The sequence below is a fragment of the Budorcas taxicolor genome, chromosome 17 (genome assembly GCF_023091745.1).
Source record: "Budorcas taxicolor isolate Tak-1 chromosome 17, Takin1.1, whole genome shotgun sequence".
Taxonomy (NCBI): domain Eukaryota; kingdom Metazoa; phylum Chordata; class Mammalia; order Artiodactyla; family Bovidae; genus Budorcas; species Budorcas taxicolor.
In genome coordinates, this window is record NC_068926.1 from 52,624,053 (window position 1) to 52,651,749 (window position 27,697).

At 56.5% G+C, this 27,697-nt stretch overlaps 3 protein-coding genes across 9 annotated transcripts in view; 1 reads left to right on the forward strand and 2 right to left on the reverse strand.

The window, feature by feature from the left end:
* The window catches only part of PITPNM2 (phosphatidylinositol transfer protein membrane associated 2), a 158,923-nt gene extending 146,697 nt beyond the window's left edge, over positions 1 to 12,226 (forward strand). For 3 of the 6 annotated variants that reach the window (XM_052655166.1, XM_052655164.1, XM_052655167.1), the window contains exons 15-27: positions 1,260 to 1,438; positions 2,960 to 3,130; positions 3,584 to 3,727; positions 4,800 to 4,964; positions 5,648 to 5,779; positions 6,676 to 6,824; positions 7,153 to 7,269; positions 7,617 to 7,733; positions 7,857 to 8,005; positions 8,098 to 8,247; positions 8,628 to 8,811; positions 8,899 to 9,027; positions 9,298 to 12,226. In XM_052655166.1, the coding sequence (XP_052511126.1) occupies positions 1,260 to 1,438; positions 2,960 to 3,130; positions 3,584 to 3,727; positions 4,800 to 4,964; positions 5,648 to 5,779; positions 6,676 to 6,824; positions 7,153 to 7,269; positions 7,617 to 7,733; positions 7,857 to 8,005; positions 8,098 to 8,247; positions 8,628 to 8,811; positions 8,899 to 9,027; positions 9,298 to 9,624 (2,113 nt within the window). In that variant the 3' untranslated portion in view covers positions 9,625 to 12,226. The remainder of the gene's footprint in view (positions 1 to 1,259; positions 1,439 to 2,959; positions 3,131 to 3,583; positions 3,728 to 4,799; positions 4,965 to 5,647; positions 5,780 to 6,675; positions 6,825 to 7,152; positions 7,270 to 7,616; positions 7,734 to 7,856; positions 8,006 to 8,097; positions 8,248 to 8,627; positions 8,812 to 8,898; positions 9,028 to 9,297) is intronic. The other 3 variants (XM_052655168.1, XM_052655169.1, XM_052655170.1) reach the window with 3 other exon arrangements.
* Positions 12,227 to 12,856: 630 nt separating this feature from the next.
* ARL6IP4 (ADP ribosylation factor like GTPase 6 interacting protein 4) lies at positions 12,857 to 15,275 on the reverse strand. 2 transcript variants are annotated; one of them, XM_052654777.1, is made up of 6 exons: positions 15,143 to 15,275; positions 14,602 to 14,775; positions 13,884 to 14,168; positions 13,683 to 13,800; positions 13,227 to 13,296; positions 12,857 to 13,148 (listed from the first exon to the last, which is right to left on the reverse strand). In XM_052654777.1, exons 2-6 carry the CDS (start codon positions 14,762 to 14,764, stop codon positions 13,092 to 13,094), a joined length of 693 nt encoding a protein of 230 aa, XP_052510737.1. In that variant the 5' UTR covers positions 14,765 to 14,775; positions 15,143 to 15,275; the 3' UTR covers positions 12,857 to 13,091. The 2 variants fall into 2 exon arrangements, with proteins under 2 accessions (XP_052510737.1, XP_052510736.1); XM_052654776.1 differs by having other exon boundaries at positions 13,884 to 14,192.
* A 1,346-nt stretch (positions 15,276 to 16,621) lies between these two features.
* On the reverse strand, positions 16,622 to 20,028 carry OGFOD2 (2-oxoglutarate and iron dependent oxygenase domain containing 2). Its single transcript, XM_052654719.1, has 7 exons — positions 19,867 to 20,028; positions 19,386 to 19,442; positions 18,542 to 18,655; positions 18,352 to 18,451; positions 17,548 to 17,675; positions 17,037 to 17,294; positions 16,622 to 16,963 (listed from the first exon to the last, which is right to left on the reverse strand). Exons 1-7 carry the CDS (start codon positions 19,996 to 19,998, stop codon positions 16,700 to 16,702), a joined length of 1,053 nt encoding a protein of 350 aa, XP_052510679.1. The 5' UTR covers positions 19,999 to 20,028; the 3' UTR covers positions 16,622 to 16,699.
* Positions 20,029 to 27,697: the final 7,669 nt, after the last annotated feature.

Genomic DNA, 27,697 nt, shown 5'->3' on the forward strand with positions numbered 1-27,697 from the left:
CTCCTCTGTCTGTGGGATTCTCCAGGCAAGAATACCTGAGTGGGTAGCCATGCCCTCCTCCTGGGGATCTTCCCAACCCAGGGATTGAACCTAGGACTCCCACAATGCAGGCGTATTCTTTACTATCTGAGCCACCAGGGAAGCCCAAGAATACTAGAGTGGGCAGCCCATCCCTTTTCCAGGGGATCCTCCCCACCCAGAAATTGAACTGGGGTCCCTGCATTGCAGGTGGATTCTTTACCAGCTGAGCTACCAGCGAAGTCATATATATACATATATATATTTTTTTTTTTAATTGGGATACAGTTGCTTTACAATGTTGTGTTTCTGATATACAGCCAAGTGAATCAGCTATATGTATCCATATATCCCCTCTTTTTTGGATTTCCTTCCCATTTAGGTTACCACAGAGTACTGAGTAGAGTTCCCTGGGCCATCCAGCAGGTTTTCATTAGTTATCTATTTTATGAAAAAAAGTAAGTGAAAGTGTTAGTCACTCAGTCATGTTCGACTCTTTTTGACCCCATGGACTGTAGCCCACAAAGCTCCTCTGTCCATGGAATTCTCCAGGCAAGAATACTAGAGTGGGTTGCCTTTCCCTCCTCCAGGGGATCTTCCTGTCCCAGGGATCAAACCTGGGTCTCCTACATTGCAGGCAGGTTCTTCACCGTCTGAGCCACCAGGGAGGCCCTATCTGTTTTATACATAGTATTGATAGTGCATATATGTCAACCCCAATCTCTCTCTTCATTCCACCTCCTCTTTGCCACCTTGGAGGCTATATGTTTGTTCTCTACGTCTGTGTGTCTGTTTCTGCTTTACAAACAAGTTCATCTGTACCCTTTTTCTAGATTCCACATATACGCCTTGATACATGATATTTGTTTCTCTGACTTACATCACTCTGTATAATAGTCTCTGTCTCCATCCACGTCTGAGTCATAGGGAACAGACTGACTGGGGCAGGGGAAGAAGCAGGGATTGGCAGAGTCAGCAGGCAGAACTGACCAGGGACTGCATGGTCCCAGCCAGGGCTGTCCCAAAGGCAGTGGGCTCCCTGGAGAGGCCGGGCCCTGCTGTCACCAGGGGTGTCCCAGCAGGTGCTGGACAGCTGCACTCACAGGACTGCACAGGGCTCAAGCTTTGGTGGGGCCTGATGACCCCCGAGGAGCCTCTTTCAGGAGGCTGAGGGCAGGCCAGCCCGGAGGAGGGCCATGATGTGACCTCACTCGTCTCCCCACCCCACCTCATACCTGCAGCCTCCATGCCAGCGTGCTGAGGAACGAGCCCAGCTCCCGCCGCTCGAGCAGCTCCACCATGCTGGATGGTGCAGGGGCCGTGGGCAAGTTCGACTTTGAGGTCGCTGACCTCTTCCTTTTCGGGTGCCCCCTGGGGCTGGTCCTTGCCTTGAGGAAGACGGTCATCCCCTCACTGGATGGTGAGAGTCCCTGCAGGGGAAGGGAGGGGTCCATGAGCTGGGCAGAGGATCTCAGTGAACCCCTGTCACAAGGCCAGGGCCACATTTCAGGCCCCTTTCTGCATCAGCCTCCTTTCTGCACCTCCTGCCTCACCAAGGGCCCGTGGCTCTCCTTTGTTCCATCCTCAACTCAGCTCAGTCTCCAGCCCCATTTCCCAACACACTGTTTCATTTCATCTCCAAGGCACGTCTGGGAGTTGAGGTCCAGAGATGGAAAGGGCTGCCCCAGGATCAGATGAGGACAGACCCAGTCTCCCATAAGGAAGCCAGGCACCCCTGAAGTCTCCCTGATGCAGTGGCCTCCCAGCCCCAGAGGGACCGCAGCCATGCTGTTCCAGGTTCCTCCTCAAGACAACACACACAGGGAGGTGGAAAAGTGTCAGTTAAGAAGCCGTCAGAGCAGCGGTCCCTGCCCAGTGCCCCCAGAATCAACCAGTGTGGGCTCCCTCCCATCCTACAAGAGCTGTGCGGGGGGCGGGGGGGGGGTGCCCAGGGGGAAACTGAGGCTCAGAGAGGTTGTAGACACCTGCCCAAGGGCAAGACACTGTGCACCCATATGAGTGCACAGACTCAAGAGACAGAGATGGCAGGGCAACGTCATCTGTAATCATGGAAAACCTGAAACAACCTAAATGGGATGCAGGCTGTGATTAAATCAACTTTGGCACAGCCATACAAAGCAATGCCCCAGTGTAATTCAAAAGAAAGGGGCTCAATGAAAATATTCATATGAAAGACTCCCAACATTTTTTGTGTTAAATGAAAAAAAAGGTCAAGTACAAAAAGCATAGATTATATTACTATTTGTGCGCAGGTTTTTTTTTTTTTTTTGGTTGTGTTGGGTCTTCATTGCTGCACTTTATCTAGTTGCAGCAAGCAAAGGCTTTTGTTGCAGAGGATGGGCTCTAGGTGCTTGAGTTTCAATAGTTGCAGCCCTCGGGCTCAATAGTTGGGAAGCACAGGTTTAGTTGCTCAGCGGCATGTGGGATCTTCCTTAGACGAGGACTCAAAAACCCTGTGTCCCCTGGACAGGCAGGCAGGTTCTTAACCACTTGACCACCAGGGCATCTTCCCAACAACTGCAAAATGTTCGGAAGCGCACAGCCTGAAAACATTTTCAATCAGAGTGTATGAGCAGGCTCTAGCCTTCTCGGGCCTCCCCAGGGTTTGCAGGTAGGGCTCTAGCCTTAGCGCTCTGGGGTGGAGAGGAGCTTTCTGTTATAAGTCTTAAATGGTATATATCCCTACAAAAAAAAATTTTTTTGCCACTAACATAATTTTCTTAATTAAAATAAATTTGGTTAATAAAGGGACAGTGGCCCAAACAGAACTCCAAATCGATGGAGACGCACTTTTGGGTTTCTCTGTCTTCTAAAACCCCAGTCCCATCCCACCCCACCCCGCCGGACCTTAGCCGGCTTTAGGCCCCGCCTCCTTAGGGCGGAGCTAACTCCAGGCTCTGCGGCTCCGCCCCGCCCTCAGTTTTCCAGCTGCGGCCCGCCTGCCAGCAAGTCTACAACCTCTTCCACCCCGCTGACCCGTCGGCCTCGCGCCTGGAGCCGCTGCTGGAGCGGCGATTCCACGCCCTGCCGCCTTTCAGCATCCCCCGCTACCAGCGCTACCCGCTGGGGGACGGCTGCTCCACGCTGCTGGGTGAGAGAACCTGCGCCCCGCCTCCACCGGCCCGGGCCCTGGGGGAGGGTGGGAGTTGGCCCGGCTCCGTGAGACACCTTCACAGGCCTCCTCCCCCTTCCCACTGCACCACACACAACACAGAGCCAGGGACCCCCGCTCCCCTCCCACTGCCCCACCAAGGCAGAGCTGAGGACCCAAGGGACCCTGGCAGAGTCTGGGCCTGCGTCCCGCCCTGTGAAGGTCCCCCCATGACAGGCGATTGGCCCAGAACTTCCAGGTCACCTGGCCTGGAGATTAGTCGCGTAAACGAGGGCTGCCCGTGGTCCATCTCATCCCTCCTGGGTAACGGCCCGTCCCTCCTGCCCCCCGTGTGTCCCAGTCCTGTCTTGGTCCTTGAGGAGCCCTGTGTCTGTCGGAGCGTCCACACGAGTGTCTGTTCTTGTCCTCTGTTCTCTCCCCGTCTGCCTCCAGTCGAGACCGTGCAGAGAAACCCCGAGCTGGTCTTGGAGGGCGGCCCCCTGGCCCCTCTCCCTCCCAGGGACGGCTTCCTGGAAACCAGTATCCCCGTGCCCGCGCTCACCTCGCAAGACGGGCCCCGCCCGGGCTGCGCTGAGTGTGTGTAACCCCCCTGCTCGTGGTGGTGTCTGCTTCGCTGGCTGACCGCTGGTCCTCAGGGACCCCCCACCCACTCCTCGGCCACCCAGAGTTTGGGGGACTGTGGCGAGGAACGGAGACCGGGCAGGACAGGTCCCTGGGAGCGGTCTTGGCACGGGGCAGAGCAGGGAGGGGACTCAAAGCAAAGAAGGAGCCCAGAGAGGAGAGCAGCTGTCCCCGGGTCACCCAGCACAGGTGTCAGCCTAAGTGCTCTGTCCCCCACTGGTGAGGCTACCAGCAGGGGCAGCCAGAGTTTGGGGTGATGCCTCAGGCCCTCTGGGACCCACCTGCCCCCTAGGAGAAGCCTTTGGTCCCGGCATGGGGTTGGATTCTCGACGCCCCACTCCCTCCCTCCCTGAGGAGGTCCAGACACCTCCTGCTCCTGTCTAGAGGTGGGTCCTCTGGCCCACCCTCAGCCCGGGCCCAAATGAGCCTGGCTGGAGCCCTCAGCCCTCTTCCTTTGTCCCTAGATGCCCATCCGGGGGTGGCTCGTGTGGCCCATGTGTGAGGGGCATGCAGGATGCTGTCTCATTTGCTCAGTCCTCCGCCTAGGACATGCCTGGGAAGCCATCCCAGGCCCCTGTCGTTAGCACCCCCAAACCCAGTTGCCATGGGCTGTGGGTCAGGCCAGGCCGGGCCCCAGAGGCCAAGAAGGCTAGACTAGACCAAGAGACTGGAAGGGTGGCTGGGGTGGGGCGTGAGCCTGGCCGCCTTGCCTCCCTGCCCACTGTGTCTGTATTGGTCCGTCTGTCCAGCCCTGCCCCAGCCCTCCCTTCTCTCTGCCTCAGCTCTTAGCCCTGCCCTCTCGACCCTGAACAGGCAGGCCCTGGCACGCATGGGCCCATCCTGTCTGCCAGTTGTGCTCAGATGCCCCCCACTCCTCTGCAGCTGGGGGTGTTGGCCTTGCCTGGCACAGCTGCCACGCTGGCCTGCCCCAGCCCTGGCACACACCGAGCACCCCTGCTCGGGGGTCTCGGGGCCGGGCTGGGCAAGGCCTCCTTACCCCTGGTCTCTGGTCCCTGTCCACCTGCAGCAGAGGCACTCCAGGCCCACAACACGGTCTTCCAAGAGCACGCGGCCCCCTCCTCACCTGGCTCAGCCCCCAGCACCCGAGGTTTCCGCCGGGCCAGCGAGATCAGCATCGCCAGCCAGGTGTCAGGCATGGCTGAGAGCTACACGGCATCTGGCATCGCCCAGAGTGAGTGCAGCAGCGCTACCCACCCATCAGAGCTGGGGGCTCTGTCCTGTTGCGGCTGGTGTCAACCGGGCCCATTATGCCCCCCAGAGGACAGTTGGAGACTACTGGGGTGGGTGCCACTGGCATCTGGTGGGTAGAGACCTGCTAAACACCTTATGATGCTCAGGATGGCCCCACAGTGAAGAGTGATCCAGCCCCAGTGTCCATCGAGAACTGGGGAAGGAAGGAGCATACGAAAGGGGTGGCCCTGGAGTGGGGGGCCAAGCCCAGCCAGTAGGAGATCGGTGGTGCTGCCTCAGCTGCAGGGTGATGGGTCTGCGAGGAGGGGTCCTAGCCCCAGTGGGGCAGATGTTCCTTGAGGGAGACAGCTGGGGGCCATTTCTGGAGAAGCTGGAGGGGTGGCCCAGGGGAGCCAGGGAAGCGAGGTCTCCTGTGCGCGGCCCCTCTGGCCACCCCAGAGGGTGGATCACCCCGGTCTCCTTGGTTCCTTCCATCTGCTTAGCAGCTGGGAGCAGAGTCTGGACCATCCCCTCTCACTCTTGCCGGGGCCAGCAACCCCTGCCGGCCTCCCTGCCACGTGACTGGCTCCCTAGCCGCCTGTCAGAGCAGAGGGTCTAGGCTAAGGCTGGCTGGCGTGGTAGCCCCAGCATGGCTGAGCCCCTCCCGTTGTTCTTGCTCCTCAGAGGCCCCAGCTCCACTCAGCCACACCCCCAGCGTCAGGCGCCTGTCCCTACTTGCCCTCCCCCATCCAGCCCCCTCCACCCTGGGCAAACGGGAGAGGGCCCCTCGCCTCCCCGACTTGGACATCCGTGAAGGTACCGGGCACCACGGGCCTCCATGCGCACACATGCTCCTCCTCTAATTGGGGTCATGCTTTGATTTCCAGACACATCTCACCCCCAGGGCCCCGCTGACACCTAACCAGGGAGCTGGAGCTTGGGCTGGGAGCACCCTGACTTCCAGGGAGGAGGCAGGAGCCGCTGGAATTAGCTGGGGGCTGGGAGCCGGGGGTGGGATGGACGGAGGTTGGGTGAGGACCGGCGTCACCTACCTATCAGGCAGGCTGCAGGCAGAGAGCTCCGACCCTGAACCAGTGCACCTCTGGCCTCCAGCCACTGGGGAAGCTCTCTGCAAACCTGGGGCAGCCCCCCAGCCCCAAGGGGGAGCCGGATTCACCTGCACATATGCACACAGACTCTGTCTGACTGAAGGCCCTCACTTCATACTCTGCCTGCCAGGGGCTGAGGGCATCAGGCCTCTGCTTTGAGGCCCAGGAACTGAGACTCCCGCTCTGGGAAGCCTTTCACAGTTTTGAGGCCTCGGGGGCGGGGGGTGGGCATTCAAGGGGTCCAGGGGAAGCCTGGAGAGGGCAGTGATGAGGCCCGGGGCAGGGGTCGACAAGGGGTTGACCAGGGCCAGGGAGTCCTGCCTCCACACTGGGCTCTTCCCCTCCCCCTCTAACTCCACACCTCCCTGCTGAGCCACAGCCCCCACACCCCCTCCCTGGGGCACTTGGGCCGCTTGCTGCTGTCCTGGCCTCCTGTGCCTTCTTGCCTGCTCCCCTGTCGCTGAGCCTGGGAGAAGGAGACTCGCTTTGGTGGTGGTCCTGCTCCCTGGTCAGAGGAGGGTTTTGTCTTTGGGCGGAGCCAGGCCTGAGGGGCCAGGTGACCCTCGGGGGCCCAGCCCAGTCACAGTCCCCTCCTCTTGGCAGTTGCTGCGAAGTGGTGGGGCCAGAAGCGGATCGACTATGCCCTGTACTGCCCCGACGCCCTGACGGCCTTCCCCACCGTGGCCCTGCCCCACCTCTTCCACGCCAGCTACTGGGAGTCAACGGATGTGGTCTCCTTCCTGCTGAGACAGGTACCCAGAGTCCCCCTACCAGATACACTGACACCTCTCAGGTCCTGAATGACCCTGCAGCTGACTTGGCCCCATTTCATAAATGAGGACGGTGGGGGACCCCACTTTTCTGGCTCCGGCAGAGGAAGCCGTGGAGACGGGGTGAATAGATGTACACCTTCACGGGACAGATGTGAATTCTGGGGGGCCAGAGGGTGGACGGTAGTGGGGTTTGTCCCCCCAGACCCTCACAGGGTTAGTTGGGCCCCTAGGGCCGCTGGCCTCTCCCCACAGAACAGGAAGCCCCAGGCTTGAGTCTTCCCCGTGACCCCCCTCTGTCCCCTCGCAGGTCATGAGGCACGACAACTCCAGCATCTTGGAGTTGGACGGCAAGGAGGTCTCGGTGTTCACCCCCTCGAAGCCGAGAGAGAAGTGGCAGCGCAAGAGGACCCACGTGAAGCTTCGGGTGAGGGGTCCTCTGGGTGCCCCAGCCCCAGGGCTATTGTCCTATTGAATCCTCCTGAGAAAACCCCATTTTAAGGGTGAGGAAACTGAGTCACAGAGATGTGTGCTGTCTTACTTAATCCTCACAGTCTGAGGATTAAATCCTGTGTAAATCCTCCCCCATTTACAGACAGGGACTCACACCAAGGCCATGTAGGTCAGTGGCCGAGCTGGACTTGAACCCTGGGCCATCTGACTTTGTGCCCATGATCACCCCCAGGCCCCTGGGAAGTTTAAGCTGAGCCCAGGAGACCCCAGCCACCCCTCCATCCCCAACCCTGACCCAACCTTGCTCCTGCACCCCCCCAGAATGTGACAGCCAACCACCGGATCAATGACGCGGTCGCCAATGAAGATGGCCCACAGGTCTTGACGGGCCGGTTCATGTACGGGCCCCTGGACATGGTCACCCTGACCGGGGAGAAGGTAAAGACCTGGGGAGCCTGTGGGAGCCCCACCCCGCCCCACCTCCCTCTGGCTGGGCGGTAGAGAGTGGGGGGTGGGGAGGTCAGGGGCATGGCCACCCATGACCGGCCTGCCTGGCTCCAGGTGGACGTCCACATCATGATGCAGCCGCCCTCAGGTGAGTGGCTGTACCTGGACACGCTGGTGACCAACAGCAGTGGGCGTGTCTCCTACACCATCCCTGAGACCCATCGCCTAGGTGTGGGTGTCTACCCCATCAAGATGGTGGTCAGGTAGGAGCTGGGAGGAAGGAGTGGGTGGGCCGACCTCGTCTGGGGCTGGAGGAAGGGGTCCCAGTGGGTTCTGACGAGCCACCCCCTCCCAGGGGAGACCACACGTTTGCTGACAGCTACATCACCGTGCTGCCCAAGGGCACGGAGTTCGTGGTTTTCAGCATCGATGGCTCCTTTGCTGCCAGCGTGTCCATCATGGGCAGCGACCCCAAAGTGCGGGCTGGGGCTGTGGACGTGGTGCGGTGAGTGCCCCCAGGGGCAGCGGGTGGGCTCGAAGGCAGGTAGCTCGGGGCTGGGCAGAGAGAGGATGGTCTTGGGTGCCAGAGCCGGGACAGGGGGCAGCGACCCTGTGGCTTGGAGGGGCCAGCAGCACCACTTCCCAGCTGGGATCTCTTGCTCAGTTCCCTCACCTAGGAAGCGGGGCTTTTCCTAACAAGACCAGTTACACCTGCTGCAGAGGGTGGGAGTGGGGATTGTGAGAGCCGAGCAGTGAGCACCGTGCTGGGGCTGTTACTGTTGAAGCCTGTGCCCACTAGTGAGGCCGGCTGGGCAAGGAGACCAGGCAGCCCCAGAGGGAAGACACTGAGGCCGTGGGACACCCAGGCCTGCCCCTCGCCCCCAGGCACTGGCAGGACCTGGGCTACCTCATCATCTACGTGACTGGCCGGCCTGACATGCAGAAGCAGCGGGTGGTAGCGTGGTTGGCTCAGCACAACTTCCCCCACGGCGTGGTGTCCTTCTGTGACGGCCTGGTGCACGACCCGCTGCGGCACAAGGCCAACTTCCTGAAGCTGCTCATCTCCGAGGTGGGTCCCCGGGTGGAAAGGAGCGGGGTGGGGGTTGGGGTGGGGGCGGAAGGGCTGAGCCTGCGCCCACACCGATCTCGCCCACAGCTGCACCTGCGCGTGCACGCGGCCTACGGCTCCACCAAGGACGTGGCGGTCTACAGCTCCATCAGCCTGTCCCCCATGCAGATCTACATCGTGGGCCGGCCCACCAAGAAGCTGCAGCAGCAGTGCCAGGTGAGCGGCGTTCAGGTGGGCGGGGCAGGCGGGCAGCCCCGCCCCCGACTGCCGCACCGCCCTGGGAGCCCCGCCCCTCAGTGCCGGGCCACCCCGGAGCCCGGCCCCCCGGCTGCCGCGCCGCCCTGGGAGCCCCGCCCCACCCCGGGCCACCCCGGGAGCCCCGCCTCCCGACTGCCGCGCCGCCCTGGGCGCCCCGCCTACCGACTGCCGGGCCAACGCGGAGCCCCGCCCCCTGACCGCCGTGCTTCCCGCTGCCCTCACCCGCAGTTCATCACCGATGGCTACGCGGCCCACTTGGCTCAGCTCAAGTACAACCACCGGGCGCGGCCAGCCCGCAACGCGGCCACCCGCATGGCGCTGCGCAAGGGCAGCTTCGGCCTGCCGGGCCAAGGCGACTTCCTGCGCTCCCGGAACCACCTGCTCCGCACCATTTCGGCCCAGCCCAGCGGCCCCGGCCCCCGGCCGCACGAGCGGACGCAGAGCCAGGCGGACAGCGAGCAGCGGGGACAGCGCAGCATGAGCATGGCGGCCGGCTGCTGGGGCCGCACCTTGGCCGGCCGGCCAGAGCCCGGCGCAGCCGCGGGCCCCAAGTAGGGCACCGGGAGTGAGGCGCTGTGGTCTCCATGGTGCTAGGCCAGGGCGGCCCGCCCTGCCAGGAGGCCTGGCCTGGGCACTTACGGTCGGCTGGGGCAAAGCTCGTCCCAGGGCCCGGCAGAGGACACGGGCTGTGCCAGACACAGCCCTCCCAACCCAACCTCACACTTTAGGGTTTGCGGGGTTCCAGCTAGTCGTGGAAGTTGGCAGGACGACCATCCCTGGGAAGACCCGGGGACCAGGACTCCCAACGTGGACTGGCCAGGAGGCGCTCCTGGACGCTTGCCCTGCATTGACGTCCCGCATTCTGATGCCAGGCCTGGGCACCTCCCATCCATTTGCTCGCCCTGACCCCCAGGTCCCCTCCCACTTGGTAGCAGCTGCAACAGGGGGACAGCCTGCTTCTTGTTGACTCGAGTTACTCAACTGACCTCACTGGTTTTGCACTGATTTTTGAGAGTGGAGATTCATCACCATCTCCTATGGCTACAGACTCATGGACATGCATGAAAATTCATCGTTTGCCCATCCAAGACCTGCCACCTCACAGAAGGCTCCAGGGCGGAGAATCCTTGTACAAATAGGAGAGAAAGGCCATATCATAATTTCTGCCGCCCTGCCTGGCCCATGAACCCATGGCAGCCCCAGACCCCAGCCTCTTCCACCTGCCCCACCTGGAGCCCAGTTCAGCCGTGGGCCTGGAGCCATCTCTGCCCTGGGCACAGGTCAGGCTGCCAGGTCAGTCGGTGAAGCCAAGTGGCTCCTGAGAAGCCTCGCCTGGGGCTGCGGGGCCTGGACAGGCCTGGCCTCTTCTCCTCGCCTGCCATCAGCCAAGGCTCCACGCCTCGGCCCTCCCTTCCGCGTTTCTACACCTTTCTACTTCTCCAATCTGATTTCTATGAGGTTTTTTTAAACGAGCAATCCTTGGCTGCTTCCTTTTCTTAACTCTTTCTGTACCAGACGCAGCCCCTCCACATGAAAACACCCAGCACTGTGACGGAGTCCAGCCTGGTTCTGGGTCCCAGGGCCCTGTCCGCTGCCCAGGCAGCGGGGCGTGGCCTCTCTGCCTCACCGGAGCCCCGTTAATTCCACAGAATTTCTACTCTGGGGTGAATGGGGCACACCCTTAGTTTTTTTTTTTTTTAATGCCAATTCCGTTTCAATGCTGAATCTAAGAAGCCACAACTTGCTTAGTTAGCTTAAGGGCAGGCAGCCATGACTACATTTCCCACCTGGTAAGGACCATGCTGTCCTGTGCGCTGGGTCTGAGCATCAGCCCTCCCTCCCCAGAACTGACCGCCATCTCAGCTGTGGCCTTGGCTCCAGGCGGCCCCTCTGCTGCTCCTCCACCCGCTTCATGACAGGGGAGCCTGCCAGGCCTTAGCCAGCCGTCCAACATCCAGGCTCCTTCTGTGAGAAGCGGCTGCCAACCTGGATACAGCCTCGGGGCCTCATGGGCTGGGATGGTGAGGCACGCAGACGGATGTTAACATTTTCCCGTGTGTAGATATGTACAGCCAAAGGGTCATGTAAATGTTCTGCAAAAGTGGGTCTGTACAGAGTGAAAGCTATTTATTTTGTGCAGAGAAAAATGTCTGGAGGGATGGGACCTTCAGGATTTATTAATATTTAAGATGTAGCTTTTTGTTTCCGGCATTATGTATAAAGCGACGATTATTTTATGGACCAAGTTTTAATGTAACTGTTGCAGTGAAAGTGCAATATCTAACCCCCTGCTCCCAGCAGGAAACACTCGGCCCGACAATCACAGCCCCAGCCAGGGGCCCCGTGGCCAGTGCCTCCTCCTGTCGGTCCCACCTCACCCCATCTCGCCTGTCGCCTCGGTGAGCAGCCATCCGGATGGAGGAGCACCTGCAAGAGTCTCGGCCCGCCTGCAATAAAGGCCTGGAGGCCGCCAGCCCCAGGAGCCTGGGTGGGCAGTGAGCTCGGCCTCTCCCAGTGGGCCGCTGCCCCACAGCTCCGAGCTCCCCGCCTGCCTACCCAGCTGCCAGCCATGCCAAGGACAACAGCAATAGTCTGGGCCTCTCCCAGCGGCCCTCAGCCATAGATGGTGAGGTGGGCAGCCCACCCTCCCCGTGGACGTCTCTCTTCTATATCCAGGTCGGCTTCCTGCCTCCCTTCAGATTCCTCTTGGCACATTATCCTCTTAAGGAAGCACCAGTTTTTCAGAAACTAAGAGAGGGAGGACAGAGTCCTTTAAAAATACCAAAAATGTTTACAGCATTGGGTGCTGAGCTGCAGGGCTCAGGCCCGACCAGTCATAACCAAAGGGTGAGGCAGGCCTTGCTGACTGCCACCCCACCCCAGGCCTGTTAGAGTAGAAGCCTTAGTCCCAGCCCCCCCACCCCCAGGACTGAGCCTCAGCCCGCCACTCCCAGACCCCACCACCTGCCTTCTCTTTGATTTCTAAAGAGGGATTCTGCAGAGACCCCATGCCCCCTTCCCAGCTCGGTCTGAACCGCCTGCCTGCCCACCTGCCATGTTGCAGCCTTCACGTCTCAACCCGTCTGTCTGTCTTGTCTGTCTGGGCCGCCTGTGAGCAGTGTCCCGACGTATCCCCGCCCGCCCTTGCTGTCCCTGCTCCATCGGGCCTGAGTGTGCTCTGTGTACTGTGTTGTCATCTGTTACACTGATTAAAGAAGCAGGAAGGCTGCCTTCTGGGTCTCAGTACTGCGCCGGCCACCAGAGCACTGGGGGTGGGGGCTGGGTTGGGGGGTGCAGCCTGCCCTAGGAGGTAAAGGCAGTCCTTCCCAGGACACAATGTCAGCTGTGCTCACAATACCAACACACTCCCATGGGCCTTCTCTCTGCTGGGCTTCCTTCTAGCCCCTTCCTGGGTATGAACTCACTCTGTCCTCACAGCAATCCAGTGATGAAAATGGGTGCTGTCAGCCTCTGCCTCACAAAGGACACAGCCTGTGAGCTGGGCCAGGACTCCTCCCAGGCCAGCAGGACTCTCTTATCTGCAGAGTTAACAGCAAGGGTAGCAGCCTCCCTCCTGGCCTGAGGAAATCAGCTTAAGAGCCGAGGGTTTGGGATTCAGCTGGGGTGGAATGGGGCTCTGGTCCAGGCCGGCTGACCTGAGAGGGAGGACCGCAAGAGTAGCTGGTGTGTGCCCCCCGCCAAAGCTCCCAGAGTCCTTATTTTTGCCCTGAAGTCGGGTTGCCTCCTTCCCTCCCCCTCAGCACAAAAAGCAACAACACAGAAGATGTCTCCAACCGGGGAACATTTAATATCTGGGAAGGTGCGCTCTTTCGGGAGATGGGGGAGCTGACTTGGCCAGTGACCCCTGACCTCCACTCCCTGCATTGCAGAGGAGGCTGGGCCAGAGGCTGGTCTGCAGGAGAAAGAACACCCAGTGGGCTCCCCACTGTCAACCCTGAGGCCAGCCTCCAGGTCGTGCCAACACCATGTGTAGCAGGCCTTGGATGGGGGCCACGGGGGCCTCAGGGCAGGAGCCCTGCTCGCATCTGGAAGGCCAGGCCGTCCCCTCGGGTGGCTTGCTGGGGAAGAAAGCACACAGGAGGGGATAGGTCAGAAGAAGAGCTGGGGGTGGGCCTGGGTAAGGGGGCGACACCCACCTTATTGATCTCTCTGTGTCGTTCCTTGGTGACGATTTCTTCTAAGACCTCGCCGTCTCCCTTAATGAGCCTGGGGATGGGAGTGGGCAGGCTGAGCCTCTTAACTGAGAGGCCAGAGCACCAGAACCAGAAGCACCCGGCAGAGGGATGCCAGGCCCAGGCCCCACCACCACCTTGAGCAGGCTGCCACACCCTGCTGGCCACTCCCACTCCTCCCTCGCCACAGAGATGAGGACAGAGGGTAGCTCTGCCATCAGACAGCCCAGCTGTGGCTCTTTGAAGACCCTCCCTCAAGGCCCTTCCAGCCCCTGCAATTGCCTACTCCAGCCAATAGGGAGCAATGGCCTGAGAAGTCTCATCAACAAGGGACTTTTCCCCTGGTCGTCAGCCTGTTTAGAGCAGCAGCAGCCCCCATCCCTCCTCCTGAGAGTGCAGTCTGGGGCCAGCGCGCCCCACCTGGTGCGTCCTGTCTCCGGGTCCACCACCTTGCGGATGACGCTCTGCCGGGCATCCCACTCCTCCTTGGTCATGGGCTTCATGGCCTGGATGCGGGACTTCTGCTCGTCCGTCAGGACTGGAAGGTAAGATGGCAGGGAGGCGGTGGCAGAGCCTCAGGGAGGGGACCCTCCCCGCCCTGCACAGCGGGCAGCGCAGTACCTGGGCCATCCTCTTCCTCCTTGGCTGCTCTGTGCCACTGGTCCAGCGAGGGTCCGGGCAGAGCCTCAGCCTGCTGCATTCTGGCCTTCTCCTTGCCTCTCTTCTTCAGCTTCTTCTTCCTTTTCTTCTTCTTCTTCCTCTTCTTGTCCTTGTGCTTCCCCCGCTTCTTCCGGCCATCGCTGGAGGAAGAGGAGGAGGACGAAGAGGAAGAGGAGCTAGAAGAACTGGAAGAAGAGGAGGAGGAGCTGGATCGTGGTCTCCTCCGGGCCTTGTGCTTGCTTCTCTCTGTGATGCAGGGAGAAGGTGAGGCTGGAAGGCCAGGAGGGGAAGAAGTAAACCTTCGTCCCCTTGCTCTGGCCTATAGCAGGCTCAGGCTGACTACCTCCTGGCAGGGCTTCAGCACGCTGTGGAGAGGCACTTTCTCGACGCCGCAGTCACTGTCTGCCCAGGAGCAAGGCGGCCAGCACCCACATCTTAGGCCCTGCTACACCAAAATTATGATAAAGTGCTCGCTTCACTCCGTATTCAATGGGTTGGCCCAGCCCCTGGATTCTGAGGATTCTGAGCGTCTTTCATTCCAGATAGCGAGCACACTCGTGTCCCTCTGAATAGTGCTCCCTGCGATTTTCCCAAAGTCAGTCTGGAGAAGCCCTCCCGACTGTCTGCAACTTCCTCCCTGAAGTTCCCTCATCCCTTTCCCATTCCCTCTGGTCCTCACCCTCAGCCCCAGAGGAGGTGATGCTGGCCTTGCGGCTTTGGGATCTCGAAGCCGAGCAGCTCCTCCGGGCGTCCTTACTGCTCTTCTTCCTTTTCTTTTCCGACCCTCGCCCCCGGGAACGGCTGCGACTCCTAGAGCGCTTGCGGGAGCCGACGTGAGCCATAGCGCCGCGAACTGCAGACACGAAGGCACACTTAAACCCGGGATCGATCACGGGGCCGGCCCGCAGACTGGGTTCCCAGGGAGGCTCTACTCTGGCCGAGTCGACCAGATTCGGCCTGGTCTTCTGGGGCCTGGCACCCATCACTACACGCGGCAGCGTTATTGAGGGGGAGTTGGAGCAACCTTGCGATCCTCACCCGCCCCCAACCCCGGGTAACCCAAGTTCTCCGCGGACTCCCGGCTCCTCCGCTGCGGCCCCTTTAAGGGTCCGCCCCCAGGCGGACGCTTCACGGCTGCGCGCGCAGCTCAGGCGCCTCTAGGAACGGCCGCGCTCCTCAGATGCCAGGTGCGTTCCTCTTCCCTTTCCACGTGCGCCTACCCTTCACCCCGCGCCCTCCGCGGCCTTGCCGCCTCAAAGAAAGTCCCCGGGGTTGCTCTGCTCCCTCTTCAACCGCCCATCCGGCGGGACCGCCAACCCTGCACCACGCCTTCGAGTGAGGAAGCAACGGCTGGGTGACTTCCGGCCCGGGGCGGTGCACTGGGAGGCTGTCCGGCCGCGAAGCGAGGCGCTGCTGCCTTTAGTTCTGAAGCCCCAGGTTCCGTCTGTGGGGCAGCCCAAGAAACCCAGTCTGGCGCGCTCACCTCCCAAAGAGGCGAGCTGGGGCTCCAGGCTTCCGCCTCTAGGGGGAGCTCCCGGACGAGAGACCTGCTCGCCAGCCTGGTGCCAGTCCCAGAGCTCACAAGCCCTTTGCCGCAGCTATGCCCTCTCCCATCTCTAGCCTATTCGGTCGGCCCGCAGCAGCCCCAGTCCCTGTGAAGCCCAGGGGAGGAGGCCACTGTGGATTTTCTGCGGACATGTCCACACCAGCAGGCCGTGAGCTCCAGAACCTTGGTCTTTCCGATGTCTGCATTCAGTAATACAGAGGTCACAAACTCAGACGTCCACAGAAACCAGAAAGATCACAGCAACCTATGAGGGACCCCTGTGAGGGAGTGTACCACAGGCCTCGAGAGTCTGGTCTCCCTGGTTTCTGCAGTGTGAACTGGGGCCGGATATTTCCAGATCTCCCCACTTTGCCAGGGGAGCCCAAACTCAAGATTTCAACATGGAAAACTCTCCCAAACATAGCATCGCTGCATGCCTCCTCCAGTCTTGGGGCCACCGAGTTGCAAACTCTTTGATAGTAATGACAGCAGCAAACCCAGAGGACTGTTGTAAATTGCTTTATAAATGGGAAGTCATTTGATCCTCAAAACAGCTCTAGGACATAGGTACTTTCCAGGAAAAAAGACTAAGGCAGAGAGAGGCAGGTGGCTTACCCAGTTACAACTGGAAGTGGCTGAATCAGAATTTGAATCCAGGCAGTCTGGCTCCAAGTTCCTGCTTCTAATCTTTCTGCAGTAACCCCTCCATACCATCCAGAAGATGGAGGTGACCCACCCAAATCCCCTTAGAAGACATGTGCACTCGACCTTAGCCATAGTGTCTGCTGCTGACACCCCACACCTGGACCCTGCTCTGGAAGATTTCCTTGGCCACTGGGAACCAAGCTGCCCTGGAGGTGGATGTTTGGGAAGTTACTCACCCACTCCATACCCTGAAACACCCCATAGCCAATAACTGCTGTTGGGGGCAAACTGTGCTTCAATTCATGCTCCAGAGAGCCCTGTGGGATTGGGCTGAAACTGGATGCTGTGTCAAACCATCCTGATCCAGCTCCTTCCTGCCCTGTCCTGCTCCTCCCTGGAGCACTCCCTCCTTAAACCACGTGCACAGGAATTCCTGTCTCAGGCTCTGGTCTACGAGCCTGACCTAAGCCAGCCTGTCTGCCGAAAGAATGACCCAGAAGCCTGTGTGTCCTCTTGAATCAAGAAGTGCTGAGGGCTGCAGGGTGTTTATTTCTGTCCTTGCCCGCCACACTGGCCCTGGCCAAGCTCAAGTTAGGGCACACACATCCACCGTGGCGGGCTCCTCGCGGGTGAAGCCATCACCGAAGCCCTCATCGTCCACCAGGTCAGGCTTGCGGCAGCACATAGGGCAGAGGCGGTTGCGCACGGCTGAGGCCCGGAGCCAGACGACCAGGTTCCAGCGCTCACCAGTGCCCAGGGGCCGGGCCCCGTGCAGCTGGCCCCCACGGTGCAGGAGGCCCTGGCCCACCACGTGCTCCACCTCCAAGGGCTTGGCCAGGGTTGAAGGCACCTGTGGACAGTGGAGCTTAGGCCTGGGTACTCGCAGTGGCTCTGGCCCGGCCCCACGGGTTACACACACTAACCTGGAAGAGATCCCCGAAGTAGAGGGCACCCCCTGTGAAGGCCTTGCCCAGGGACACATTGAGGGTGAGCTCGGCATTATCATAGTGGCAGCCCAGCTCGCGGTCTTGGCCGGGTGCGTATTTGACCACAAAGGCCCGGTGGCTGTCTAGCCAGCCCCCGCCACAGTCTGGATACAGCAGGGCCATCAGCGGCTGGAGGAAGCGCTCCCGCAGTGGTGTTACCAGCGGTTCATCCAGGCCTAGCTCATGTAGCAACACCTGGGGGTGGGGGAGCTCAGAATTAGCAGGGAAGCTGGTAGGGCCTGTCCCTGGGTCCCTGGGGGAGTCCCTCACTAAGGACAGTGCTGAGTGCTGTGCAGACATCATCAACCTGCTTAACTTCATAATAATACTGCCTGATTTCATCTTACAGATGGTGAGACCAAGGCTTGAAGGAGGTCTGCGCTGGGAACATGTCTCCCCAGACGGAGGTCCCTGCCTCCTTGTGCTGGCGGGGTGGAGCCTCACCCACCCCATAGTTGTTCATGGTGTTGGGTCTTCCCTTGGGCATGTCTGACTGCTCGAAGTGCTCCAGCTCCTCCAGCAGGGCCTGGCAGAAGGGCGCTGTGAACACCGGCAGCCGGTAAATTCGCTTCTCCTCTGTGGAGGGAGAGGGAGCAACGGTTGGTTAGCCGGGATCTAACCTTTTCCCTTCCCCCAGCCTCAGTCTCCTCATCTGTAGAATGGGGATGACATGAGTACTCACCTTGTGATGATTAAATCGGCTCTTGTGATGATCAAATGACATAACGTGCGGCAAGGGTGCCCTATTCTTGGACCCCTCTGCACCACTCATCCCTAGATCCTCACCCTGCCCTGAGGTCTGACCCCCAAATTCAGATGTGCATCCTGGCTGGCCACCCCTCCCCGCCAGCTCCAGGTCCTGGCAGGTTTGGGAGACTTCACTCTTGCCCTGTCCTTCAGGTCTCAGGATGGGAACTGTTCCCCATTCCCACCCCCACTGCTAACTCTGGGGCAGGTCTCTCACCATCCCTTGCTGACCCGAGCCCACACTTGTCTCAACCATCCCCTCATTAACGTCTTCAGTCACCCCAGTTTGAGGATGCCGGCTGGCTTGTGCCTGGTGCATAGCACTGAATTACTGATCACTGTGGTGGATGCATGTGCAAGTGAGTGAATACAGATGCCCTCCTGATAGTTCCATCCTACCCCTCTTCTCACTCCTGCTGGTTTGACTTTTAGAGGCAGATATGGTGGGTGAAGGGACCCCCGTCTGCCACCCCCAGTCCTGCCAAGTGGCAGGCCAAGACCTCACCTGACACTGTCTCCAGCCGCTGGAGAAGGCCCTTAAGGTCTGCGCCTGACGATGCACTGTATTCAGCTGCAGCCAGAAATTCGGGGGCCAAAGTGGCCTCCTGAGGGCAGAACACACCAGCCATGGGGCAGACAGCCCCCAGGCCTGGATGCCTCCACCTCCTTCCAGTAACCTGCCCCCTGCCAGGTACCTGCAGCAAGTTGTAGACCTCTGGCCGTGCTGGGCGGTAGGAGCTGGCAATGAGGGCTTTCCTGGCAGCCGACTCCGGCCCCAGCCGCCGCCGCCGCTCCACCTCCTGCTCAAGCTGGGGTGACACAGGGCCTGGTTACCAGAATGGGGCCTCCCATCCCTCCCAAGGCCATCGTACAGATGAGGAAACTGAGGCTCAGGAAGCTCAAGGAAAGGCCAGAGCTGGAAGCCCAGTCTTCCTATGTTCCTGACTCTGCCAGGGTAAATGGCAGGTGTTAAACCATTAGCTGAAGGGGATTCCTTCCAGAAGGGGGCCCATCCCACTGAGGGCTGCACCAGTTTGGCTGGATTGAGACCCATCGCTGCACCTTCACCAGCTAGGCCCAACCAAGGAGGAGAAACAGAGTCCTGGTTAAGTCTTGTGTTCCAGAGGCTGCAGATGGCTGTCCTAGGAAGCTTCTCGACACTTAACACCACCCCACCATGGGAGACAAGCAGCAGTGGCAGAAGTAGTGTGGAGGGGAGAATGAAGAGTCAGGAGCCAGGTGGCACCTGGTGTGAAACCTTGAGTAGGTGACTCCTCCCCTTCAGTGCAAGTTTCTCATCTCAAAAGAGCACAAAGCAGACAACTTGGCATTTTAGCTGCTTTCTCTTTTCCTGGTGCCGGCACCCAGGTGCTGTGGTAAGTAGGGACAGGAAGGAGGTAAGGGGAGGTCAAAGGAGCCCTTCTGGGATCAGACACTGGCAGACCTGAGGCCGGGAGACCCCTCAAGCTGCTGACCCAAATCTAAACAGGAAGGGCCGGGCTGGGTGCAGAGGAGGCGGTGGAGGGTGGGGTGTGTTACCTCTCCCAACAGCTGCTGGAAGTCTTTAGGGCTGACACAGCCTCTGCTGCGCAGGATCTGAGAGCAGAAAAACCAGTAAGCGTGATGGTGTGACCTGGGGCAAGTCTTTTAAGGTCTCTGAGCCTCAGCTTCTCCACCTTGAAATGAAGATGATCCGATCACAGGATCATCATAAAAATGAAATGTGATTAGCATGTTAAGCACACAGCAGCGGCTCTTGTTAATAACAGAGTATTCAGCCAGGCCCTGCCCTGAGCACTTTACATGTAGTTCATTCACTGATTTCTAACGACAGTCTCACTAAAGCGATACCATGATCGCCATTTGAGGTGGAAAATAAGAAAGACAGCTAGAGATTAAGTCAATCTTCTCGTCCGATCTGAGTGGGCCAAAGGCAAAGTAAACGACCCCGGGGACTGAGGTCCCTCCTCCACCACCGCTCCCAGCTCGTTTTCCCGCAGAGCCAATAGAGGCCACTCACGGGCTCGTAGTCCTGGCGCAGCTGCTGTTCGCTCCGGAAGCGCACGTGCAGCCCGTAGCGCGCCACGTACAAGTTCTCTGAGCAAAAGCAAGCGCAGCGGCAGAAGCGCCGGGGAGCCGCTGCGGTCCCCATGGTGAGAAGGGTTGCAATGCCCCGCCGGCTACCGTAGGAACACTTCCGGGTACGCCCCCAGCCGGGCAGGGGCGCTGTTTGGAACCAGCGGCCAAGGGTCCGTTCTAAATTCTCATGTTCAGAAAAGAACGAAGACTCCGCCCCAGGAAACGGTCTGCGGTGCAGAAAGATACTTCCAGGCAGGAATGAGACTGGCAGCGTCGGCTAAGAGCACGCCAGCCTAATGGGCCGCTGCTTCACAGTTTCTCCATCCGCGAGGCGGGGATTAATCATCCTCTTTACAGATAGGTGAACCTGAGTCATACCTTCACGGAATTCCAAGACCTTCGGCTTAAACGCGCTGCCTCCTTTTTCTGCTAGGAGCTTTTAGCGGACCAGCTGACGTCACGAGGAGAGTTGGAGCCTTGGGGTCCGATTTTGTTCCAACTGAGCTCCAGTTTTGTGCGTCTGAGCTTGGGTTTAGCATTCATCCCGGTCCCTGTCCGCCGCTCCCGATGCCTACGCCCGGGTTTCTTAGGATTCGCCGCGGAGTGCCTCATAGAGTGTCTCCAAGAGAGGGCTCCGTCCGGCGAGACTTCCGGTGGCTCCCCCCGAGGATTCAGGTGTGAGGGGGGAAATAGGGTGTGGTCGGTTGTGGCCACAGCCCGCGCAACCAGGTTCAAGTTCTGCACAGCCAAGTGTGAGATGAGTATGTTTCTGTTTGATAGAGCGTGCCCCGCAACCTCGCGGAGACCCAATCACAGTACACGCAACTCTGTCTTCAGTTTACTCCAGTTCAGTCGCTCAGTCCTGTCTGACTCTTTGCGACCCCATGAACTGCAGCACGCCAGGCTTCCCTGTCCATCACCAACTCCTCGAGCTTGTTCAAACTCATGTATATCCATCCAGTCAGTGATGCCATCCAACCGTCTCATCCTCTGTCTTCCCCTTCTCCTCCCGCCTTCAATCTTTCCCAGCATCAGGGTCTTTTCCAGTGAGTCAGTTCTTCGCATCAGGTGGCCCAAGTATTGGAGTTTCAGCTTCAGCATCAGCCCTTTAGGACTGATTTCCTTTAGGATTGACTGATTTGATCTCCGTGCTGTCCAAGGGACTTTCAAGAGTCTACTCCAACACCACAGTTCAAAAGCATCAATTCTAAGGCACTCAGCTTTCTTTATAGTCCAACTCTCACATCCATATATGACTACTGGAAAAACCATAGCTTTAACTAGATGGACCTTTGTTGGCAAAGTAATGTCTCTGCTTTTTAATATGCTGTCTATGTTGGTCATAGCTTTTCTTCCAAGGAGCAAGCATCTTCTAATTTCATGGCTGTACTCACCACCTGCAGTGATTTTGGGGCCCCCTAAAAATAAACTCTCTCACTGTTTCCATTGTTTCCCCATCTATTTGCCATGAAGTGATGGGACTGGATGCCATGATCTTAGTTTTCTGAAAGTTCAGTTTTAGGCCAACTTTTTCACTCTCCTCTTTCACTTTCATCAAACGGCTCTTTAGTTCTTCACTTTCTGCCATAAGGGTGGTATCTGCATATCTGAGGTTATTGATATTTCTCCTGGCAGTCTTGACTCCAGCTTGTGCTTCATCCAGCACAGCATTTCACATGATAACTCTTGTCTTGGGAACCCCATTATGATCCACCATGCACCCCCAAGGTCCCAATCTGCAAAGCCCTGAGAAGAAGCTGGGCTGGCAGTCATGTTGCTGAGCTGGCAGAACAAAGATGCACACCTGGGGAGGAAGTCTTGACCTGTAGAACTTCTTCCTGCACTAGAGTTCCCTCCACGGTTCAGCATGAAGCTGGGATGGAGGTGGGGAGGACGGCTCTGGGGCTTTAAGACTCCCCAGATAAACAGTGACTATGAATGACAACTGTTGGCTGAGCCCCATCTCGACCAGACCTGAGCTAATACGTCTACTACCACTCACTTTAACTCCTTTCATCCCTACAGCAAACCTTTGAGCTGGATACTGTTAAATTACCATGTTACAGAAGGGCAAGGGGCTTCCATGTCAGCTCACATAGTGAAGAATCCACCTGCAATTCAGGAGACCCAGGTTTGATCCCTGGGTCAGGAATATGCCCTGGAGAAGGGAATGGCTGGCCACCCCAGTATTCTAGGCTTGAGAATCCCACGAAAAGAGGAGCCTGGTGGGCTACAGTCCATGGGGTCACAGAGAGTCGAACAGGACTGAGCAACTAAACACACATACACACGGGGAAACTGAGGCCCAGAGAGGTGCAGTGACCTGCCCCATGTCATTCCCCAGTAAGGGACATATATATATGGGGACTGAACCCAACAGTCTTCCCTTTGAGTTCCCTGTTCACCACAGAATGAATATTTTGACCATACCGTGTAGCTTGTAGGATCTCAGTTCCTGACCAGGGATCGAACCCACGCTCCCTGCAGTGGAACCGTGGAGACCTAATCCCGGGACTGCCAGGGAAATCCTTTGTTGGCATTTTCTTGATGACTCTGCTTTCCTTTCCTCTTGTGTACACACAGGTTCACATGGTCACGCTCACATCCACAGTCACACACACTCTTGCACACACTCAAACACAGCCTTACATGCTAACACACATGCACACAAAATCACACATGTGCACACACCCTCACACATACCGCCAACACTCCCTCCTTTATATGCACGCAACATTCCACATTACAGTCACAATCACACACTTATATTAATAAACCCAGTAAACCCAAAGGCCCTGCAGTGGGCTAAGCTTGGAGTGCCTGAAGAACAGCAAAAAGCCTACAAGAGGGTGAGTCATAGGGAATAGGGCCAGGGTTGTATTTGGACCAAATCTTTGGGCCACTGGTACCATTTTGGATTTTATTCTGTGTACAAAGGGAAGCTGTTTAGTCCTCACAACAAGGTAGGAACTTGAGGTAGGAGCTATCCCCATCTGACAGATGTGGAAAATGAGGCTCAGAGAGGTTGAGTGACCCACGCGAGGTCACACAGCTCAGATGTGGGGCAGTCTGGCAGGGAACCCAAGTCTGACCCTGCTGGGATCCTTCCTAAAGATGTCCTCTTGGGTATGAAAGCCAGGTCTTTGCACCTTGGAGATTCTGGGGCCCAGACCTGGGACTCCCGAAGCTACCAGGCTTCCCCAGGGAGCAGAATAACTGTCAGGGACCTGCTTGCCCCTCAAGGACCCCACTCCCCAGCCCAGAGCTGTGGGGCCTGAGCAGGTGATTAAAGTTTTACAGCCATCTTGATTGCCCAGCGATAGTGAAGGGCCCTGCTCTCCAGGAAAGGATCTATTTCCCCAGGTCTTTATTCATTCCCCTTCTCAGCACCTTCCTATCCCCCTCCCGCCTCCTCAGGCCCAGGGCAGACCAGCTGCCCAGGCAGCCACCACACAGGCCTGCATGTGCAGCCCCCAACCCCGGCCAGCTCACTTGTTAGGGTACTCCTTTTATGGCTGTTTTTGCAAGATGAGTGTGTTCTGCTTCTCAGTTGAGACTGGCCCTCCCTGTGCCCCGCCTCTGCCCTGGAAACGGCATCCCCAGCCCCACTCTGCCCCAATGTGGGCTCCGTCACCAGAGGGAACCACAGCCAGAATAATAACAGTAAGCACCGAATCACTGTGCTCACAGCCAGCACTCACTTGGACTTCTGTCGACCTTGTGAGAGATTATTATCCTTAATTTTGTTGTTGTTTAGTCGCTCAGTCGTGTCCAACTCTTTCGTGACCCCATGGACTGTAACCCGCCAGACTTCTCTGTCCTTGGGATTTCCAGGCAAGAACACTGGAGTGAGTTACCATTTCCTTCTCCAGGGGATCTTCCTGACCCAGAGATTGAGCCCAGGTCTCCTGCATTGGCAGGTGGATTCTTTAGCACTGACCCACCAGGGAAGCCCCTTTCCCCATTTTACAGATGAGGAAACCGAGGCTCAATGAGGTTCAGGGTCCTGCCTAGGGACGTAAACCTAGGGGATGCAGAAGCAGAATTAGAACATCCAACTGGGGAATTCTCTGGTGGTCTAGTGGTTAGGACTCAGCACTCTCACAGGGTTCAATCCCTGGTCAGGGAACTAAAATGCCACAAGCCTTGCAGCATGGCCGAAAAGAGGAGAACACCCATCCTTTGGATTCCAGAGTGATGTGTATGTGTGCACGTGTGTATATGTATATATGTATTTTGTATGCATGTGTATTGGAGAAGGCGATGGCACCCCACTCCAGTACTCTCGCCTGGAAAATCCCACGGACAGAGGAGCCTGGTAGGCTGCAGTCCATGGGGTCGCGAAGAGTCGGACACGACTGAGAGACTTCCCTTTCACTTTTCACTTTCATGCATTGGAGAAGGAAATGGCGACCCACTCCAGTGTTCTTGCCTGGAGAATCCCAGGGACGGGGGAACCTGGTGGGCTGCCGTCTATGGGGTCACACAGAGTCAGACACAACTGAAGTGACTTAGCAGCAGCAGCAGCAGCATGCATGCATGTATATATGTCTGTACATATTCATTTGAACTGACAGCACACATGTACAAAAGGGCACAAATCGTAAGTGTCCAGTTTGGTGAATTTTCATAAACTAGACACACCCACATAACCAGCACCCAGATCCAAAAACAGAACATCCCAGCCCCCCCCCCCCACCACCACATATCCCCCATCAGTGACTGGCCATCCCAAGGGTAGTCACTACTCTGACTTCTAAGAGCAAAGATCAGTTTTGCCTGTTCTTGAATTCAATACAGATAAAATCATGTAGTGTGTGCTGTTTTGTATACCGCTTCTTTCGCTTGGCATTATTTTTTTTTAATTGAAGTGTAGTTTATTTACAGTGTTGTTAGCTTGCTTCTGATGTACAGAAAAGTGATTCAGTTATACATATATGCATATTCTTTTTCATAATTCTTTCCCACTATAGTTTATTATAGGATGTTGAATTTAGTTCCCTGTGCTATACAATAGGATCTTGTTGTTGATCTGTTTTTTTATATAGTAGTTTATATCTGCTAATCCCAAACTCCTAATTTATCTCTCCCCCACCCCCAGCATTATGATCTTAAGATTCATCAGTGTTGTATGCAGCAGCGGCTTATGCTTTTTGTGGCTGCATAGTATTCCCCCAGGTGCCCTCCTCCACCATTCATTGTACCTCCTACAGCTGATGGGCATTTGCATTGCTTCCAGTTTGGGGATGTCATAGATGAAGCTATAACAAACAGTTTTTATTGTGGTTAAAATATATATAATGTAAAATTGGCTTCTTAACCATTTTTTAATACACTTCATTTCTTCAGAGCAGTTTTAGGTTCACAGCAAAATAGAGCGGAAAGTCTAGAGATTCACCACGTGTTCCCTGCTTCCTCCCACACAGAGCCTCCCCCCACCATCAACAATCGATTGTCACATTGGCATGTCGTTACCACCCAAAGTACTTCATTTACATTAGGGTTCACTCTTGGAGTTGCATATTCTATGGTTGTTGACAATGTACATAGTCACATATCTACTATTATGGTGTCATATGGAATAGTTTCAATGCCTTAAAAATCCTCTATGCTCTGCCCGTTCGTTCATCCCCTCTTCCTCTCTTCTTTTAAATTACTGTCATTTTAAATTTTTATGTATTTTTTTTGGCTGCACCAGGTCTTTGTTGCTGTTCGGGCTTTTTCCAGTTGTGGCGGGCAGGGGCCAGTCTGTGTTGTAGCAGGCTTCTCATGGCGGTGGCCTCTCCTGTTGTAGAGCGCAGGCCCTCGGGCTTCAGTGGTGGCAGCACAGAGGTGCTAGAGCAAGCACGAAAGCTTCCGTAGTAGTGGTGCACTTGTTTCGTTGTTCTCGCAGCACGTGGAATCTTCCTGGACTAGGGATCCAACCCGTGTGCCCTGCACTGGCAGGCAGATTCTAATCTACTGTGCCACCAGGGACGTCTTCCCCACCCTCTCTTGAGCCCTGGCAACCACTGATCCTTTTACTGTCTCCATAGGTTTTTTTTTGGCTTCACCACCAGGCATGCAGGATCGCCATTCCCCACCAGGGATCAAACCCGTGCCCCCTACAGTGGAAGAGCGGAATTGTAACAGCTAGACTGCTAGGGAAGTTCCTCCATAGTTTATCTTTTCCAGGATGTGCTATAGTTGAAACCATCCAGTATTTAGTCTCTTCAGATTGGCTTGTCTCCCTTGTGTGCATGAGTGCTAAGCTAAGTCTCTTCAGTCGTATCTGATTCCTTGCAACCCCATGGACTGAATCTCACCAGGCTCCCCTGTCCATGGGATTCTCCGGGCAAGAATACTGCAGTGGGTTGCCATGCCTTCCTCCAGAGGATCTTCCAGACCCAGTGGTCAAACCGGCATCACTTATGTCTCGTGCATTGGCAGGCAGCTCTTTACCACCAGCACCACCTGGGAAACCCTGTCTCCCTTAGTAATATGCATTTATGTTTCTTCCCTCTTTTCATGGCTTGATAATTTGTATTTTTTAGCACAGAGTCCTATTCCATTGTCTGGATTATCATTTTACCCATTCACCTCCTGAAGGGCATCTTCGTTGCTTCCAAGTTTTGGCAATTATGAATAAAGATGCCCTAAACATCTGTGTGCAGGTTTCTATGTGGACATAGGTTTTCAGCCCGTTTGGGGAGTGTGATTGTGGGATCATATGGTAGAGTATGTTCGATTTTGTACGAAGCCACCAAACTCTCTTCCATAGTAACTGTGCCATTTTGCGTTCCCCCCAGCAATGAAAGAGAGTTCCTATCATTCCACATCTTCATCAGCATTCGGTGTTGTTAGTGTTTTGGATTTGGGCCATTCTATTAGGTATGTAGTGGTACCTTGTTGTTTCAATTTGCAATTTTCTAATGAAAATTACATTGACTGTCTTTTCATATGTTTATTTTCCATCTGTATTTTTCATTTGGTGAAATGTCTGTTCAGGCTCTCTTCCCTGTTTTTCAGATTATTTGTTTTCTTATTGTTGCATTTGAAGAGATCTTTATATGTTTTGGATAACAGTATATATATATATAACAAGTATTTTCTCCCAGTATGTGGCGTGTCTTCTCATTCCTTGAACAATGTCTTTCGCAGAGTGGAATTTTTAATTTTTTTTTTAAATTTGACTACACAGGCTCTTAGTTCTCACATGTGGGATCTAGTCCAGACCAAGGATTGAACCCCAGGCCCCCTGCATTGCGAGCGTGGAGTCTTAGCCACTGAACCACCAGGGAAGTTCCAGAGTTTTTTAAATTTTAATGAAGTCCAGCTTATCAGTTCTTTCTTTCATGGATCATGCCTTTGATATTATATCTAAAAAAATCATCTCCATCCCCAAGAAAATAGAGATTTTCTCCTACCTTATCTTCTAGGAGTTTGATAGTTTTATGTTTTACATTTAGATCTGTGAGCCATTTTGAGTTAACTTTTGTGAAAGATGTAAGATTTGCGACAAGATTCTTTTTTTTTTTTTTGCACATGGATGTCCGGTTCAGCGCCGTTTGCTGAAAAGACTGTCTTTGTTCCACTGAGTTGCCTTTCCTCCTTTGTGGGAGATCAGTTGACTATATTTATATGGGTCTATTTCTGGGCTCCCTGTACTGTCCCATTGATCTATTTGTCTCTTGTCAACAACGCCCTGTCCTGATTATGGCAGCTTTAGAGTAAGTCCTGAAGTCAGGTAGTGTCAGCACAATGACTCTGTTTTGCTCCTTCAATATGATGTT